Genomic DNA, 18,599 nt, shown 5'->3' on the forward strand with positions numbered 1-18,599 from the left:
GTGCCTAGGTAGGTAGCGACCTACCCAAGGTATCTAGGTAAGGTACGGAGGGGATAGCGCCAAGACGCCTGGCGGTGGAGCGCTGGAGCACAGGAGAGCGGCAGCTGGCGGCCCCGCCCAGCCACACCCCTCGTGCTCGAGCTGCACCACATCTGGGTGCTGTAGCTTCCGTAGCAGGTACCTACCTGCTAAGGCACTTGCGCTGCGTCGCGTTAGGTACCCGCACGAGCACCTGCTTTTTGCTCGTGGCTCTAAAAAAGGACACCTAAACGATTCCGCGCCATGGGATTGGATTGTCTGAGGTCATCCACCCTGCGAGGTTCCTCTACACCTTGGAAGCAGTGAACTCTACTTCGGCCTTCTGCGCCTCCCCCCCCCCCTCTCCCCAATTGCCCCATTGCTCCATTGCTTGTCCCCTAGGTTGTCTCCGACAGGAAGCTCAACACAGTGAATCGCCTCCACTCCTCTTCTTAAGGAGAGCATCACCTGCTTCAGGACAACATATCCTCTTCCCACCCACATTTTCCCCCTTTCGCCCATCTGCCGAACAGAACCACGGCCAATTCTTCCCCAGCTCTTCAGCTTCGGCCTCGCGACCTGGTCCCATTTCTGGTGACCGTCCTCTCCTCAATTCGATAGCTCGACATTCGTGTGCAACCAAACAACCTTGTTGTCCCTTGCTGGCTAGGGCTATACCGTCCTCGAACTCTTCTTCTTCTTCTTCTTCTTCCGCGCAGCGACACGCCCTCTCCTTCCACCAACAATCACACATCTCACCCTCCCGCGCTGCTCATCATGGCTCAGCAGAGAGGGCCTTCGTACGGCATGGGCGTCGGCCAGCCGTCTTTCGGTGGTCCCAGCAGCCAGGACTCGAGTGATTCGAGCCCTCTGGACGTGATCCGTCAACAGACCAGCAAGATCGAGGACCTTCTTGACAGCGTCAGCGAGCCGATCAGGCCGTGAGTTCTTCTTCTCCCTCTTCTTCTTCTTCCTCCGTACCTCCCCTGGAATGCAGGCAAACTGACTGTGATGTCTCTCTGTCAGATACCTGCCCGCAATTGGCCGATTCCTGATCGTCGTCACCTTCCTCGAAGATGCTCTGCGCATCGTCACCCAGTGGAGCGATCAGCTTCTTTACCTCAACGACTACCGACACAGTATGTTGTGCCCTCTCCAAGTCCCCAAGCGGCGGGCGCGCCGTGCCTCTCTCTCTCTCTCTCTCTCTGCCCGGCCTCTTCGCTGACACTGCCCCTTAGTTCCGTCGGGCATCACGCATCTTTTCCTTCTCACAAACGTCGTCGCCATGATCGCGTGTTCCGTGCTCGTCATCATCCGCAAGCACTCCGACTACGCCGTGTTTGGCCTCATGGGTGTCGTCGTCACGCAGGCCCTCGGCTACGGTCTCATTTTTGACCTCAACTTCTTCCTGCGCAACCTGTCGGTCATTGGCGGCCTCCTCATGGTCATGTCGGACTCGTGGGTCCGCAAGTCCAAGGCGTTTGCCGGCATTCCCGAGCTCGACGAGAAGGACCGCAAGATGTACTTCCAGCTCGCCGGCCGCGTGCTTCTCATCTTCCTGTTCGTCGGCTTCGTCTTCAGCGGCACCTGGACCTTTGGCCGCATCATTGTCTCCATCATCGGCGCCATTGCGTCCGTCATGGTCGTTGTCGGTTTCAAGGCCAAGTTCAGCGCCACGCTGCTCGTTGTCATTCTCAGCGTGTTCAACCTCTTTGTGAACAACTTCTGGACGGTACGCGGTCCCTGCTTTGACTTTTTTTTTTTCATTTCTTTTCTTTTCTTTTCTTGGGTGCATGTACTGACGAGATGGCAGCTCCACGAGCACCACCCCCACAAGGATTTCGCCAAGTACGACTTCTTCCAGATTCTCTCCATCGTCGGCGGTCTCCTCCTCCTCGTCAACAGCGGCCCCGGCCAGTTCAGCATTGACGAGAAGAAGAAGGTGTACTAAGCACGAATACTCTCACGTCTCGGACGGGTCCCCGGGACCCCACGCCATGTGGGCGCGCGTCGCGAAGATGGAAGAGGGGGAAACGTGCAAGAGGACTTCAACTTGCCCACGCGGTGGGAGACGCGAGCGCCTCGGCACGAAGAAGAGGGGATCTCAGCGGAGGGGGGGCCGCCATGTATGTAAAAAGCTGCGCGGCCGCCACGGCGCCACGGACAGCAGGGAAATCACGAGGGCCATGCATCAGTTGGTCATATATGAATGATGTTGTCGGGAAAGGAGTCTTCCGTCAGAGCACGGCGGGCTTCGGGTTTTAGATTCAGGCGGGAAAAAAATGAATCACAGTCATCTTTCAGTTGCACGGCGAGGTCATGATGCACGGGTCGATGCGTGGGTATGAGGACGATGTTCGGGGTGTGTCGCTGTTCAAGCACGTTGAAGGTGGGAAAGCAGCCGGCGCACGAAGGGCCGCGCGAGCCTCTGGGTGTCGAGCCAATGTTGCGCAGCGCATGAGGGAGCGTGTTCTCTCTTGCACCCCATGCTCTCCGAACCATTGCTTTTTTTCCCGCCGGCCCCGCCTCGCCCGCGCCTGTTCCAGAGCCATCTCGCACAAAGGCAGCAGCACCAATGTTCGGCCCGAGACCCTGACGACGGTCGCGCCCACTTTGTTTCCGCACCGGACATTGCTCTGGGCCGTGCTGTCACTCGACGACCTCCCTTGCAGAAAAAAGGAAAGCATGTTCGTTTCCTTCGTCTCGCATGCGTTCGCGTGCTGGGATTTCAAGACGAGGAACCGAATTTCTTGACGTGGCCAGCGGGTTGGCAAGAAATAAGATAGCAGGCGTCATGCTCGGGGACGGAGAGCCTCGGTGATTGTCTGTCTACCTGGACAGACGTAGCCCCCCCCGTACAGATGCTGCTTGTAGTGTATGGGTTTTAGATGTGCCATTCGTTGTCTGCAAGCCACTTGCTCGGATCGAGACCGCAGTGCATGATTCGAGGCAGACGTACAGCAAGCGCAGAACAGCGTTGACCATCGCAGACAAACGTGGCTCTCGTTGGCGTGAGCATGCCGCACGAGAGCAGGCCAAGCTGGGGACGCTGTCGTCAAGTTGCAGACTGAACAGGAAAAGGACATGGCGCACCTCACCGAGGAAAGAACGCCTTGACCCCACTTTGGCGATCTGATTATGTCAGCACCGCCGATGCCCTCGAACGTCCCACGATCATGTACCGCATTGTTCAGGGGCACACGACGTTGGGAGGGGGAGTATTCCGGTTTGCATGTGGTCTTGACACTAGTCTGAGGCTCTCAGGTATCAGGAGACCACTGTCCATAGCTCACTTCTTCAGGGCCACCGTATTGTAGGTAGAAATCCAATACGTCAAGCGCCCACGCTCACTCCTCCTGCAGTTCCACCACTTGGCTCGTTCCTAGGCAGGGGATCCTGTGATCCAGGCCACAGGGAACAGACCCGAGCATCAGCCCATGGCGGAGGCGGCGGCGACGGCGCTCGGCGTCATCGGGTTCCTCGGCCAGCTCTTCGACGGCTGCGTGCGGGCGTACGGGTACTTCACGACGGCGGCGCGGCTCGACCAGGACAGCGCGCGGCTCGTGTGCAAGGTGCGCATCGAGGAGATGCGGCTCGTCGTCTGGGGCCGCGAGTGGGGGGTCGCCGAGGGCCGGCTCGAGCGCGAGAGCACGCCGCAGATGGCGGCGCTGGCGGGGCGCATCATGGAGGAGCTGCACGCGACGGTGACGGACTTTGTCAAGCTGCGGGATCGCTACGGCATCGTCGAGGAGGCCGCGGCCCAGAACGGCCAGGCCAAGGGGGCGAAGGAGGCGCGCGAGCGCGACGGCGGCAGGGAGAGGGGGTGGCGGAAGGAGTTGACGCTGCGGGCCAAATGGGTCATTGCTGGTGCGTTTGTGTTCCTCGTCTGCGTTTCGACTCTGTCCACGGCCGGACAGGATGGGTCATGGGGCTGATGAGGCTATCTACAGACAAGGAAAAGTTCACTGCCCTCCTCCGGGACCTCAAAGGTACATCGTGGCCCCTTCGTCCTTGGTCCTCCCCCCTTGGTCCTCTCCCCTTGCCCGCACGTGCGTCCTCGCAGGCCACTGACGCGAGCAGACTTCAACGATGGCCTCGACCAGCTCTTCCCGCCGTCTCGCCTGCCATCCCTCCACCGCGCGTGGCGCCACTCGCTCCTCGACCACGCCCAGCGCGACGTGGCCGAGCTCGCCCTCCTCGCCTCCTCGGCCGAGGATTCGTACCCGCAGCTCCGCGCCTCGGCCGCCCTCAAGAAGCTGCGTATCAACCTCGACCTCACGCCCCAGGCCCAGTTCCGCCCGACCTTTGCCTTCCGCGTCGCCCGCGCCGACCTGACGCTGGACGCGAACCCCTCGACCCACGGCGGCGGCCCGCCCAGATCGACGCCCGGCCACGACCCGCGCGTCGCCGCCCGCCACAGCGCCCACGGCCCCGTCCTCGTCGAGTGGGTTGAGTACGACCGCGAGGACCCGGACGAGCGCTTCCTGCACCTCCGCCGCCTCGACGACCTCGCCCGCATGCTGCGCTCCGCCTCGGCCCGCCACCCGGACCTGCACACGCCCGACTGTGTCGGCTACGGCGACGACGCGCCCGCCCACCCGCGCTACGGCCTCGTCTACAAGCTGCCGCCTTGCCCCTCGCCAACGCCCTCCGACGCGGCCTCCCTCGCCGCCGAACCCCCCGCCGACACCCCCGCCGACGCCGACGCCGCGACGCCCGCCCACACCTCCCTCCACGCCCTCATCGCCGGGCCCCTCCGCACCCCCGACCTCACGGCCCGCATCGACCTCGCCCGCACCCTCGCCGTGGCCCTCTGGTCCCTCCACTCGCTCGACTGGCTGCACAAGTCCCTCTGCAGTGCCAACATTCTCTTCATCCGCCCCGCCGCCCCCTCGTCCTCCTCGTCCTCGTCCTCCTCCTCGCAGAAGGACGCCGCGTCCTCCGCAGCGCAGGTCCCCTGCATCGAAGCCCCCCACCTCGTCGGCTTCGACGCCTCCCGCCCAGACCTCGACCCCGAAATGTCCGTCAACCCGCGCAACCCCAGCATCGTCAACCTCTACCGCGACCCGCGCGTCTCCTCCTTCGGCAGCGGCAGCCACGGCGGCGGCGGCAGCAGCCACGAGAAAAACAGCAACAGCCACGAGAGAGACAACGGCGGCCCCCGCCAACCCTACCGCAAGAGCCACGACATCTACAGCCTCGGCCTCGTGCTGCTCGAGATTGGCTGGTGGAAGGTCCTCAGCACCTACTATAAGCCGCACTACTCGGCTGAGCGGTGGCGCGACAAGGTCGTGCTGCCCGTCCTCGTGCCGGGCCTCGCGTCCAAGACGGGGCGCCTGTACCGGGACGTCGTCGAGAGGTGTCTGACCGTGCATGAGGACATGTCGTCGAGCGAGGCCGGCGAGGTCATGGAGTGGGTTGTTGCTACGTTGGAGAGCATCAGGACATGACGTACGTGACCTTGACATAGACCGACCATGATGGACGGCCATGACGTGACGATACGAGGTAGAACCTTCTGGTGAATAGTCCCATGTTGACCATGGCAACCCAACTGGCAATACCCCAGAACATCTTTTACAAAGTAGCACATCACATATGCATCAGTGGCATCACGTCCAATCAAATACATCAGCGTCCATCGAGACACATGCGAGGCGAGGACACCTCTAATCGTGCATTCTGTCAACGGACTGCGACTCGGAAAAAAGGGAGAGGGGGGGGAGGAAGAATCTAAGGAAGGTAATCCACAGGGCGAGGTCGGCGTCAGTGCGTGTGCATGTGTGCATGCGTACGTCATGCCTTGCCTCCCCGTTTCCCAAAGCAAACCGAACGATCGAGTATGTGACTACTAGAGTAGCAGAGAAGCAATAGTAAAAAATGGTAGACAACCCGCGAGGAGAAAGAGACTTTGGCCGTCTCATAAAAAAAAGGATGCGCGCCCGAATCAACCGGTGTAAGGGATTCGCCGAGTTGCCCCTGTCATGACCGCCAAATATTCGTATCAGGTCGTGAAACTCTCGATGAGAGAGGTGAGCGAGGTTTTCTTCCGGGCGCCGCTGAAGCCGAAAACCACGAGACATAAAAGGTGCGAGCAGAGAGAAAGGAAGCCGGGAGGGCGGACCTGCTCAAGCAGAGCAGGCCACCCGATCCGACCCCGGCGGCGTGTTGTTACAGGCGCCGTCTCCTTTTTACGCACATGTCTGTGGCTGGAGGGCGTTGGATCGACCTCCGTCGGCGAAGCGGACGACGGCCCGGCGTACGTGCCCGGCAACGCCAAGCTTGTCGTGACGGTGGGCCGTCTTGGAAGAAGGGGAGGCCGCGGCGGCGGCGGCGGCGGAAGTCTTGGGTGAAGACATGGAAGACGGGCCTGCAGACGCATGGGTGGCGGTCTGGAGGCGTGCAGCAGACCCGTCGGATTGTCAATCGATACCGTGCTGCTTCTTGAGCTGAGCTAAAGACTCGCGGCGCGCCTCGAGGTCCTCTTTCGTGCGGTTGAGCATCTTCTCTGGCTGGTGGTACAGGACTAAGGGCATGTCACGTTAACGATGTATCCTCAAAAGGATGGCCTCGATGCGAGAGCTGCAGGTGGCGAGGGAGACACGTACCGACAAGGTAACGGTTCTGGAAGTTGAAACCGTTCAGCTTGTCGCAAGCCTGCTTGGCATCCATGACGTCTTCATAGACAACGAATGCGGTGCCCTTCGTGTTGTTGGCAATGCCCTGTCGAACCTGTCTGTAGTCATTGTTAGTCACAGTCATGTCGTGTGGTGGATTGACGATGGTCATGGATGGATTCGAGATGGTCATGTGTCGTGGTTGATGGGGGTCATGGGCGTACCGGATTGGGCCGAATTTTCCGAACAGGTCGAACAACTCCTCGGGAGTTACGTTGTAGCTGCACAAAGGGTCAGGGTCGGGGTCGCGTGGTCATCGAGGATGGGATAAAATCTACCTCAAGTTCTTTACGAACAGAGCTCTGTGATACTGGTCAGCCATGTGTCGTTGTATCAAATGGAGAGCGAAGGTAAGGGAGGGGGGGGGATCGGAGCCGAAGGGCGCGAACGCCAGGTCGCGAACGTGGACAGGCTCGGAGAACGAAAAGGTCCGAGTGGAAAGAAAAGAGCATCAAGACATACCGGTTCACTTCTGGTGCTAATTTACCACGATTGCTGCTCATCTCCGTTCCTCGAAATCTACTACGATTGAGGATGACCGGGTTCGGTAATGCGTAATGGACGCGCTTCGGCTGATGGGGGGAGGGATTGGGTGGTTGTGGTTGGGGGGGGATTGAGGAGATGTTGGAGTTGGGAAGACTGGATGGAAGGTTGTAATAAAGAACGGGGGGGGGGGGAAGCGACGAGGCCAGGTCGCCGGGGGGGAGACCCCGTGCACCTTGACACTTCTCTCTCTCTCTCTCTCTCTCTCTCTCTCTCTCTCTCTCTCTCTGCCTGGCGCTGCGGTGTTGGGTGCGCCGTGGCCCCGGTCTGCCAGTCAGCAACTGCGACTCCCCACTCGGCTCCCACCACAGGTACACCCACACTCGAGCACCTCACCGAGCGCCAAGGCTACGGGATGGCTGTGCACACACGTGACCTTCCGGTGCCAACCCTCGCCTTTTCATTGGGTGCATCTGCTTGGAGATAGTGGCCAGTGGAGCAGTGGAGAGCCTCGTGCCGCGTTACCGGAGATGAACTGGTCGCGAGGTACCTTTTTTCCCACTCCAGTCTGACGCAAACAGAGTATGATTCAGAGGCCGCTTCGTCGACGTGACGTGATCATTGTGACCATGGCATGCCTCGCCAATTGACCGCCAGCGTTACTCGGCGTGTCGGTCGTCGTGCAAGCATACCGACACGGCGAGAAGACACGCCTACCTATCAATCGCCTGGTCATCGTACCTGAGATGTAGGGAGTCGCTCAAGCTTCAGGCGAAAACAGGGCTATCTTGCATTGGCACATTGCTTTTTGGTCCCCCCGCGATTTCTACTGTAGGTACTAAGCGAATGCAAGACGGCCGGCCAGCACATCCGAGTGATAAGCTTGCCAAAACATGGCGCCAACGAGTTTCCCCCAATCTTTATATGGAATTGACTCGGCATTATTCAAGTGATTCGCGTGCTTGGAGCTGACTCCGGATCTGCAGACACCAATCTGCTGGCATTCCCGTCGATCTGCTCGAATTATCAGTCAACAAGCCAATTTGATCATCCTTCGCCAATTCAGGCATCCAAGAACCTGTTTGCCCAAACGCCCTCAAGCTCACCCAACCCACCCTAGCGAACCATCACCACCAATCGCCGCCACTCCATCGAACTATAACGTCCACCACGTGAACGATATCTGCAGGCGGCACGGCGCGTGCACCATCTTGTTGCGACTCTCACCTGCATACATGTTCACGCCATTGGAAAAAGCACGGCATGCCCGGCGCCCGCCTCCGCGCCAGCTTGGAGAGAGAGAGAGAGGCAGTTCTGGCTGGCGTGACGGGACCCGGCTGGTAATGAGCAACACCACGTCACAAACAGCTTCCATCGGTATCTCATCAACATTGTCGCTGAAGGCCCAAACAGCCTGCGAGCGGGTGGACTGCCTGCGGGCGGCACGCTGCAGCGACCCGACGGAGCCCAGTTGCCAATAGATGCTGCTCGACGCCGAAGGAGGTTTACCCATGTGTCATCCTCCCTGTCACGCATCAACAGTCATGATGCAAGACGATAGTGGGTGGGCAGAGACGGATAGGTTGATCCAAGTGCTGCGCGAATCATTATGCACCTTTGGCGAGGAGCTCCAACATAAGAAGCCTGTTCGCAGAGATGCACCACAGGCCTCTGTAAAGCCTAAACAAACCGAGTCGCCGTATTGGGCGTCCTCTGCTGAGAGCTACATACCCAATCAGGCGTGGGGCTCTGTTTCCCAAGCAGACGTCGATCCAGTGTCAAGAACCCTTGAAGCTCTTGTTGGGCAGGGCGCACAGCTGGGGCAAGTCTCCCCCGAGAACACCACACATGACAGTCTTCACCACCCGTCAACTATTGTTCAACAAGACGTTCTCAATGATGTCGGACCCAATTTTCTGGCACCACCTGCGGCTTTGTCGCTCAACAATACGCACCTCTCTCCGCAGGAGCTTACCACGGACGGGCACTTGGTCCGGCCTCTGCTGCCACCAGACACCGTCTTCTCTCCAGGTGTGGCAGATCAACTCCCGTCAGACGTGACGTTCAAGCTGAGGAGCCCCGTGAAATCGCCCTTCTTCTGCCCAGAGTCGCCCAAACCATCACCTAAGACTAGGCGGCCTGTGGCCGGCACTGTCTCCGCCATACCCTTTCCACCCCTGACGGCGCCATGCTTCAGTCTCATCCAGGAGAAACTTTCGCACGACCCCTTTTGGCTCCTCATTGCCGTCACATTCCTGATCAAAACAGCAGGCACGTTGGCAATACCAGCCTTTTACAAGGTAAAAGAACGGTTTCCCACGCCAGAGCACCTCGCCACGTCCGGGGCAACAACAGCAATCACAGACATGATTCGCCACCTCGGGCTCGCAGTGAATCGCACTTCCATGATCCAGAAGTACGCCAGGTTATGGACCGAGACCCCGCCACAGCCTGGTGTGGTATATCGAGTGCGAGGCTACGACAGGCGGGAGGTCCCTGGCGAGCTGCCACTCGATGCTACAACGCCGACAAACAACAGAGAGGCAGGCGATGCATGGGAGATTGGACACATGACGCAGGGAAAGTATGCGCTCGACAGTTGGCGGATTTTCTGCCGAGACGTGCTGCTCGACCGGGCCCAGGACTGGAACGGCCTCGGAGCGCCACCCGAGTTCCAGCCCGAGTATGTGCCTCCTGACAATCGCAAAGAATAGTCGCTGACGGTAGAACAGGTGGATGAGAGTGCGGCCGGATGATAAAGAGCTGCGGGCGTGTCTGCGGTGGATGTACATGAAGGAGGGCTGGGAATGGGATCCTTCGACGGGCGAGAAGACGGTCCTGCGACCAGAAATGGAACGAGCCGTCAACGAAAGCCGTGTCGAGTATGATGACGCGGGGGGGTTGCGGATTTTGGATCGTCCCAGAGACTTGACGTAGGCGCTTGGGGTGGGGAATCACGCTGTTCGTGGTGTATGATCATGACGATAGCTGAGCTGGTTGCTCACGGTGGTATATTACCCTTCCTGAGGGGGTAGTTGGGTGTTTCGATAAATCGAGGCGGGCATCTGAAGCTGTGATTTTCATTTTCTAGGTACCTTTCATCAACGAGGAGGACTGATGAGTGGTGGCCACGACGGTTGACTGCGGCTTGGAGAGCAAGTAGTTGGATCTGAACATAGCGGATCTGAGCACAGCCAGATCTGGTTCAAGTAGCGGCCCAGAAGGGCTAGCACACGTCTTAGCGCGGGTAGTGGCGATCGACTGCTCGCTCCTTGTGTCCTTCCCCGCATCAACCCAGGCGAACTGAGTGAGGGGCAGGTGCAAGGCAAGCACCAGGTACTGGGAGCTCCTTCCACAACGATATATACGTACATTCCCCAGCTTCTGCACTGCAACGCGTTGTGTGGAACATCCGTCTGGGGCTCTAGTGAAGGGCCATAGATCACCTTGTCTTTCTCCTCTGCCATTGTCCTGGTTTGTCTGTTCTGTTCTCGTTCATTTCCCGACGCAATGGGCTCTCAGATTGACTCGCAGGACGAGTTTACGGTCCTCGTGACCGGCTTCGGCGTACGTCTGCCTTCCCCTTGCTCCCCTGTCCCTAGTATCCTTCTCCCCTTGTCGCTATCCATGAAGGATTGCATCCGACGTACTGGAAGCAGCCAGGCTGACAAGCGGTATGCCCACAGCCTTTTAAAGCGGCCTACCCCGTCAACCCTTCGTGGGAGATCGCACGCCGCCTACCGTCCCACCTGCCAACCACCTCCGTGCCCGCCGCCGGCGCCGACCCCTCCACGGCACCGGCCCTACCACTGCCGCCCGTCCGGATTCTCGTCCACCCCGAGGCCATCCGCGTCAACTACCAAGTCGTCCGAGGTCTCGTGCCGACTCTCTGGGACCAGCTCCCTCACGACACCCCCGGCGACCCCTCGGCGGCACCGCCCCGTGATGGCCCCAGCGACGCCGCCGCCCACCCCCCCAACCCGCCGCGCATCGACCTCTGCATCCACATCGGCATGGCGGGCCCCCGACCCTTCTACTGCATCGAGCGCCGGGGCCACCGCGACGGCTACGCGATGCCCGACGTCGACGGCACGCGCCTCGAGGATGACGACCGGCGGCGCGAGCAGGGGCCCGACTGGGTCTGGGCCGACATACCCCCCGAGCTCGAGACGGACCTCGACGTGCGCGACGTGCTGCGGCGCTGGCGACGGCTGAGCCCCGACGACGCCGACCTGCGCATCTCCGAGGACGCGGGACGCTATCTGTGCGACTTTATCTACATGTCGAGTCTGGCGCACCTCTACCGCAAGGGCGAGCAGAGGCGCGTCGTCTTCTTGCACGTGCCGTGTGACGCGAGCGAGGAGGCTGTCGGCCGAGGCACGGAGCTGGCGACGGGGCTCGTGAGGGCCTTGGTCGAGAGCGAGGTGCAGAGAAGGCGGAGTGCGGACATAAGGAAGGAGGATAAGATTGCCGTCGAGCTGCGGGTGTGATTTGCATGACTTGTGTGATCTGCGGTAAACTCTATGGCCATGAGCACTGAAACCAGTCCTGGTCATCCTCATTTGACTATTTTTTGGTTTGAAGAAATCATAGCTATAGCTCGGTTTCGCTAACCTGTTATAGCCCACGTTCGACTTTCTACTTGTATAGCGAATGAACGTGTATTCATATCTTTGTTTCTCCCATGGTCATAACTTCGTACATGCTCTGTGGGCCCTGGAACCGTGGTCCTCCCCATCTAGCCATCACGTCGCCCGCGCCCCGTCTAGTGCTTGCGCCTCGGCGCGCGGTGGTACTGGTTCGCCCACTTGACGTCAACGTCGAGCTCCCGGGCAATGTTGAGCACAAAGTTGGGCTCCCTGAGGAACTGGCGCGCCACGAGCACGACGTCGGCCTGCGTCACCTGGCCGTGCTCCTCGTCGACCTCGACCGTGGCCTTGGCCGCGGCCCCGGTCGCTCCGTTCTGCTTCTGCGTCGTCGTCTGCACGATGCCGCGCGCCATCTCGGCGCTGCTGATCATGCCGACGGCGCCGACGAGCAGCGCCTTGCCGTCCTCCTCGAGCGCGGCGCGGATGCGCTCGGCCAGCGACACCTGGTAGTAGGGGTGAATGTCGATCTTCTGGTCGGCGCTGTTGCCGCCCGAGGAGACGTCGAGGAGGTCGACGCCGAGGCCCGGCAGCAGCTTGGCGAGGCGGATGCTCTCGTCGAGGTCCCAGGACGGGCGGCCGGCGTGCTCCATCCACTCGGTGCCGGAGATGCGGACAAAGAGGGGCAGGCCGTCGGGGACAACGGCGCGGACGGCGCCGAGAATCTCGACGAGGATGCGCGTGCGGTTCTCAAACGAGCCGCCGTAGCGGTCCGTCCGCTCGTTGGACAGGGGCGAGAGGAACTCGGTGAGGAGGTAGCCGTGGGCGGCGTGGATCTCGATGACGTCGATGCCGGCGGCGACGGCGCGCTTGGCGGCGTCGGCGAAGCGCTGCACGAGGGCCCCGACCTCGTCCGTCGACAGCGCCCGCGGTGCCGGGTAGCCCTCGGCGAAGGGCAGGGCCGACGGGGCGACGACGTCGTCGGGCCAGCCGCCCTCGGCGTCGTGGGCCACCTGACGGGTCTGGCCCTCGGCGAGCCAGGGGGCGAGGGTCGAGGCCTTGCGCCCCGCGTGGCCGAGCTGGATGCCGACGAGGTGGCCCTGCGAGTGAATCAAGTCGGCGATGCGGCGGAGCGGCGCAATCTGCGAGTCGGTCCAGAGGCCAGAATCCTCGGGTGAGATGCGGCCGCGCGCCTCGACGGCCGTCGCCTCGATGATGGTGAGGGCGGCGCCATGGAGGGCAAACTGCCCGAGGTGTACGAGGTGGTAGTCGGTCAGGTGTCCGTCTTGGGCTGAGTACTGGCACATGGGCGAGACGACGAGGCGGTTGGCGAGCGTCTTGGAACGGATCTGGAGCGGCGTGAAGAGCGTCGGCGGGCTGCTGCTGAGGGCTGTACCGGCGGCGGGCTCCTGAGCGGGTGTGTAAAAGGGGACGCCCTTGGCGGGCTGGTTGACTGGCATGGTGGGGGTGTTGTTGGTGATGATCTGTGGTGTTGAGGGGTTGCTTGGCTGATCTGATCTGAGGGGTAGGACGCTTCTCAACCGTCTACTTGTTTGTCTAGGTTTGGAAAAAGGAACACCAAAATCTAAATGCTCTGGACCCTCCAGGTCGTCCCCCTCAACTTTCTTGGAGCAAGAATGCCTTTAAACCAAGTCTGTCGAGGTTGATTAATCAGCCATTGAGGAGTTCCGTCGATCCTGTCACATCATCCAGCAGTCGCGCCCGCCCGATCTCAGAGAACAAGCACGTCACGGGGATCGCACTTGCCTGACCTGCGGCACCTGGACCAAAGCAAAAAGAATAATTAAAATATCACTACTGCTTCATGACCCTCGCGACGGAAATACGCGCTGTGCCCAAGTCTCGCTGTCACATGAACAGTACAAACACTTGTGATTCATTCCATCGGCCCATTCAGCCCCGCTGCCAGCGAGACCATGTCCTCCAGTACGCTGATTCCGAACCACCGCCGTTGAGACGACAGGCGTGCATCAGACCGCAGCGAGTCCCAGAGGAGACACGTATTTCCAAGCTTCTGCGGACCGGCGGTTTCTAGTCTGACTCGGGGTTCGGAAAGTGACCTCATTGATACTAGCTAGGCTAGGACCGAGGCCCACGGAACGAAATAATGCATTCACCATGATGTATCCATAAGCTGTTCAACAGCCAAAGGAGTTTCTTCTCCTGGAAAGGAACTTGCCCCGGAGTACAACACTGTTCACACATCTAGGGAAGAGGGGGCGTGTATGTGCCCTAACGTTACATCGGCATCAGCGACAGAAACAGCACGGCACGGTATGCTATACACAGCATCACGGGACCACGAAACCAATAGGGTTAAAATCGATCATTAGACGTAGCCCGTTAAGGGGCTCTCATTCTAGTCTACCGACCGAAGTGTCAAAGCGCCATCTGTTGAATGCACTTTTTCTTTTGCCAAACCGCGCCTGTTCTGAGGCTGGTTGGTCCCGATACCACCTGCAACGCCCGTGGAGATGGTTGAAAACGAACGCCAATGTTGAATGTTGCCGAAAAGGGGCCCCCTTGCCCCCGGCTTTTCCGAATCTCCCATGGGTATTGCCTCGTTCAAGGTCTGTTGAAAAGACCGCTCATCAAAATCGCTGATAAAAACCAACCTTGTTTCCCGTTCCTGTCCCTCATTAACCGGAGCGCGCCGCCCTTGCTTCCGAAGCGTGCCGCGCTCATAATACACATGGCACCCCGTGACGAGGCGCTTAGGCCTTGTCGGCGTACTTCTCGCGGAAGAACTTGGCGGCGTTGACCAGGTTGGTCAGCGCCGTCTTGGTCTCTTTCCACTGGCGCGTCTTGAGACCGCAGTCGGGGTTGATCCAGAGCTGCTCGGGGCGGAGACCGTTGGTGATCATCTCCTCGATGCGCGTCTTGATCTCCTCCTCCGAGGGGACACGGGGGGAGTGGATGTCGTAGACACCGGGGCCGATCTGGCGGGGGTACGCCTCACGGTCAAACACCTGCAGCAGCTTGGCGTCCGACTTGCTGTTCTCGATGGACAGCACATCGGCGTCGAGCGCGGCAATGGCGTGGAAGAAGTCCTGGAACTCCGAGTAGCAGAAGTGCGAGTGGATCTGGGTCGAGTCGGCAATGCCGGCCGTCGACAGCTTGAACGAGTCGACGGCCCACTCGAGGTAGGCCTCGCGCTCCTTGCCGCTGCGGAGAGGGAGACCCTCACGCAGGGCGGGCTCGTCCACCTGGATGACGAAGATGCCGGCGGCCTCGAGGTCGACGACCTCGTCGCGCAGGGCGAGGGCGAGCTGCTGGGCCTGGACAGACTGGTGGACGTCGTCACGGGGGAACGACCACCGGAGGCAGGTGATGGGGCCGGTAAGCATGCCCTTCATGGGCTTCTTGGAGTGGGCGGCGGCGTACTTGGACTCCTTGACGGTCATGGCCTCGTTGTTGCGGCGAGAGATGTCACCGACAACAATGGGAGGACGGACGCAGCGAGAGCCGTAAGACTGGACCCAGGCGTGGGTGGTGAAGACGTAACCGTCCATGCGCTCACCGAAGTACTGAACCATGTCGTTACGCTCGGGCTCGCCGTGGACGTAGACGTCGAGGTCAAGCTCATCCTGGATCCGGATGACATCATCGATCTCGCTCTCGATGAACTTCTCGTACTCAGCAGCGGTGATCTCACCCTTGGTGAACTTGTTGCGCTGGATGCGGATCTCCTTGGTCTGGGGGAAGGAGCCGATGGTGGTGGTGGGGAAGAGGGGAAGGTTGAGGTGCTTGCGCTGGGCGGCGATACGCTCAGGGAAGGCAGACTTGCGGTTGTGCTGCTCCTTGGTGACCTCAGACTGGCGCTTCTTGACGTCAGGGTTGTTGGTGCGGGCAGAGGTGGCACGGGCGTGGATGTCCTTGGCGTTGGCATCGAGCTGCTCCTGGACGGAGGCGGCGTCGGTGATGGCCTTGGCAATGATGGCAACCTCGGTGGCCTTCTCAGTAGCGAAGGCGAACCAGGCGTAGACCTCCTCGGGAAGGTTCTTCTCGGACTTGAGGGTGTGGGGGGTGTGGAGCAGAGAGCTGGAGGTGGCGACGATAACACGGTCCTCGCCGAGCTTGGAGACGGCCTCCTTGACGATGCCAATGGCCTTGGAGAAGTTGGTCTTCCAGATGTTGCGGCCGTCAACGACACCAGCAGACAGGACCTGCTTGGGGCCGAGCTTCTCAATGACAGGGCCGAGCTGCTCGGGGTTGCGGACGAGGTCGACGTGGAGGCCGTACAGGTGGGTGGTGGCGGCGAGAACGTCAAAGTTGTGGACAATGTCACCAAAGTAGGTGGCAAGGACGAGGTTGGGGAGACCCTCGCCAGCGAGCTTCTCGTAGGCGGGCTTGAAGGCAGCCTTGGTCTTCTCGGGCAGGTCGAAGACGAGGACAGGCTCGTCAATCTGGACCGACTCGGCACCGGCAGCCTTGAGCTGCTTCAGGAGCTCGACGTAGACAGGCAGGAGCTTGTCGAGAAGGGAGATGGGGTCGACAGACTGGTCACGGTCGGGCTTGCCGAGGTGAAGGAAAGAGACGGGACCGAGAAGGACGGGGCGGGTAGTGACACCAGCCTCCTTGGCCTCGTTGAACTGAACAACGGGCTTGGGGTTGGAAGACAGCTTGAACTCCTGGCCATCCTGGAAGGTAGGCTTCACGTAGTGGTAGTTGGAGTCGAACCACTTGACCATCTCCAGGGAGGGGACGTCAATGCCGTCCTTCTGGTGGCCACGGCCCATGGCGAAGTACTCGTCAAGGGGCTCGAGCTTGGTGTCGGTGTAACGGGGAGGAACAGCCTGCAGGAGCGTGTGAGTAATCTTGGCGAGAAATGGTGCGATATGAGAGATAGCCGGGGGGGGGTGGCAGGGGAGGGGTTAGCAACGTACACCGAAGAGCTGGATGTGGTCGAGGACGTGGTCGTAGAAAGCAAAGTCGTTGCTGGGGATGATGTCGACACCGGCATCCTTCTGGATCTTCCAGTGAGCAGCACGCAGGCGCTTGCCCTCGGCGAGGAGGTCATCGCGGGAGAGCTTGCCGCCCCAGTAGGCCTCGTTGGCCTTCTTGAGGTCGCGCAGAACGCCCTGGCGGGGGAAGCCGAGGATGCTTGACGACACCATGATGTTGTCTGTGTGTATGTGTGATCTCTGAGGAGAAGAGATAGGAGATGCGTCAACTTCTTCTCTTTCTTCCGAGGGAGAAGACTTTTGTGTTTGGGAGGTGGGAGAAGGAGGGAGAGAGAAAAGTGAGGAAGGAAAGGAAGAGGGAAAGGGAGAGAAAGTCGCGGTGATGGAACGAGCCGGGAACTTTTATGGAGGGGCAGCGAGGGAAATGGCGGGCAGAGTGAAGAGGGGTACTCGCCAATTACACTGATGTAGCGAGATCGGCGGAGCAGACTTTTGCGGCGGGGTCATGGCAATGGTTGGCTCGCTGGGGGCCAAACCGTTGGCGGGGTTATCAACGACCCCTTCACTTCACTGGCTCAGGTCTCTCTATCCCTCTCTGCCTCTCCCTCTTGCTTGGCCCTGCTGTCGTCTTTCTCGTCGTTTCTCTGTGGAGGGGTCCAGCCTGGCAGGCGGTGAATGCGGGCTTTTCCACGGGGGCGGCGGTCTAGTCCCTGAAAGCTCAGATCACCGACCGACCCCAGCGCCCAGTCTGCGGATGGCGTGCTTGCTCTGCTGGGGACTTTCGGGGGTTCAATGGGGGCTCAATGGGGTTTGCTGCTTGATAGCACGACCGGGGCAGTGGGGCTGAGGGTCTAGTCGTGGCTCAAATTGTGGCTCCCCGGAACGACATCGCACGAACGGGGAGTCAGGAACTCGGCCATGACAAGCACCCATCAGTCAACGAGACAGAAAAACTTATCGTTGCCTCAATCCCTCAGTCACATTCAGAGAGCAGCGATGTGCGTGTCCGAGTCAGGTCTCAAACTCGTTGTCATGAGTCAATTGACGGATCACTTCGTAGAGATCTCCTTTTCCCACATTGGGTCGCTAAAAAAATAATAAACACGCCTATATGCGCCCATACGAGTGCTCCAAAAGGGTGGGTCATGTACTTGCCACCACATGCATCTTCTGCAGCTCTCGTTGGCCCGAACTCAACAGCTACTACCTACCTAAAGATTGGAGCTGAGAGTCCGCCACTACCATCGAGCGACTTCAAGCGGCGAGCCAACTTTCCGGCATTCGAAGCCCCAGAAAAAACGACTCTGTCATGAAGAGACATTGCCCTCTGAGGACCTCTGACGTAGATACGAAGGCCCAAAGGCTACTACGGTTTTCATTGTGAGGCGTGGCCTGACATGTTGTCATCCAGCATCTCGAATCTCGACAGATGATACGTTCCTGACGGAATCCAACTCTGGGTCTCAGGCCTAGGCTGGCCTAACGTATAGCTACTGCTGAACAGTGTCCCAATCGGTATCGGCTCGAAGCCTTCGACCACGGCCCGAATCTCCACCGCCACCCATGTCCTAGCACCCGGCTAACAGGACTTGAAGTTGCCTCCCCAAGCCTACTGGTTGGAGACCACTGGCAGCAGCTGTCAATCAAAATTTCTTATATCGTGGACGAGCATAAGCTAGTCTGGGCATCCTGACGACTTCACAGGTCGAAGGAAGAACGGCACGGCCATTGAATGTTGCGGTTGATGATGTTGTCCTACTAGAACAGACAAGGATCCATGACGGATTTAGTCATACGTTGCAAGTGATGCCTGTTCTGAATTGCTGGGCAATTGGACCAGCGAGAGGGTTGGAATATGATCCATTAGGCGATAAGCGGTAACACCGTGGAGAAGAGTTCAACTCGCGTTT

At 59.8% G+C, this 18,599-nt stretch overlaps 7 protein-coding genes across 7 annotated transcripts; 4 read left to right on the forward strand and 3 right to left on the reverse strand.

Annotated features, from left to right (window-relative positions):
- Positions 1–795: 795 nt before the first annotated feature.
- Positions 796–1,969, forward strand: D7B24_000522 (uncharacterized protein; the record flags this gene model as incomplete). The annotated part of the gene is made up of 4 exons (XM_028634778.1): positions 796–959; positions 1,045–1,157; positions 1,257–1,750; positions 1,832–1,969. The coding sequence occupies 4 exons, from the start codon at positions 796–798 to the stop codon at positions 1,967–1,969; spliced, it is 909 nt and encodes a 302-aa protein (XP_028492562.1).
- Positions 1,970–3,455: 1,486 nt separating this feature from the next.
- D7B24_000523 (uncharacterized protein) lies at positions 3,456–5,468 on the forward strand (the record flags this gene model as incomplete). Its single annotated transcript, XM_028634779.1, has 2 exons — positions 3,456–3,885; positions 4,099–5,468. The coding sequence occupies 2 exons, from the start codon at positions 3,456–3,458 to the stop codon at positions 5,466–5,468; spliced, it is 1,800 nt and encodes a 599-aa protein (XP_028492563.1).
- Positions 5,469–6,209: 741 nt separating this feature from the next.
- On the reverse strand, positions 6,210–7,198 carry D7B24_000524 (uncharacterized protein; the record flags this gene model as incomplete). Its single annotated transcript, XM_028634780.1, has 6 exons — positions 6,210–6,388; positions 6,452–6,544; positions 6,627–6,754; positions 6,860–6,916; positions 6,974–6,997; positions 7,158–7,198. 6 exons carry the CDS (start codon positions 7,196–7,198, stop codon positions 6,210–6,212), a joined length of 522 nt encoding a protein of 173 aa, XP_028492564.1.
- Positions 7,199–8,659: 1,461 nt separating this feature from the next.
- On the forward strand, positions 8,660–9,892 carry D7B24_000525 (uncharacterized protein; the record flags this gene model as incomplete). Its single annotated transcript, XM_028634781.1, has 1 exon — positions 8,660–9,892. The coding sequence occupies one exon, from the start codon at positions 8,660–8,662 to the stop codon at positions 9,890–9,892; it is 1,233 nt and encodes a 410-aa protein (XP_028492565.1).
- A 796-nt stretch (positions 9,893–10,688) lies between these two features.
- D7B24_000526 (uncharacterized protein) lies at positions 10,689–11,668 on the forward strand (the record flags this gene model as incomplete). Its single annotated transcript, XM_028634782.1, has 2 exons — positions 10,689–10,745; positions 10,865–11,668. The coding sequence occupies 2 exons, from the start codon at positions 10,689–10,691 to the stop codon at positions 11,666–11,668; spliced, it is 861 nt and encodes a 286-aa protein (XP_028492566.1).
- A 275-nt stretch (positions 11,669–11,943) lies between these two features.
- On the reverse strand, positions 11,944–13,224 carry D7B24_000527 (uncharacterized protein; the record flags this gene model as incomplete). The annotated part of the gene is made up of 1 exon (XM_028634783.1): positions 11,944–13,224. The coding sequence occupies one exon, from the start codon at positions 13,222–13,224 to the stop codon at positions 11,944–11,946; it is 1,281 nt and encodes a 426-aa protein (XP_028492567.1).
- A 1,275-nt stretch (positions 13,225–14,499) lies between these two features.
- Positions 14,500–17,578, reverse strand: MET6_1 (methionine-synthesizing 5- methyltetrahydropteroyltriglutamate--homocysteine methyltransferase; the record flags this gene model as incomplete). Its single annotated transcript, XM_028634784.1, has 4 exons — positions 14,500–16,581; positions 16,672–16,910; positions 17,151–17,212; positions 17,574–17,578. The coding sequence occupies 4 exons, from the start codon at positions 17,576–17,578 to the stop codon at positions 14,500–14,502; spliced, it is 2,388 nt and encodes a 795-aa protein (XP_028492568.1).
- Between the last annotated feature and the right edge of the window lie 1,021 nt (positions 17,579–18,599).

Source organism: Verticillium nonalfalfae (assembly GCF_003724135.2).
Source record: "Verticillium nonalfalfae strain VnAa140/NRRL 66861 chromosome Unknown scaffold_106, whole genome shotgun sequence".
Lineage (NCBI taxonomy): Eukaryota > Fungi > Ascomycota > Sordariomycetes > Glomerellales > Plectosphaerellaceae > Verticillium > Verticillium nonalfalfae.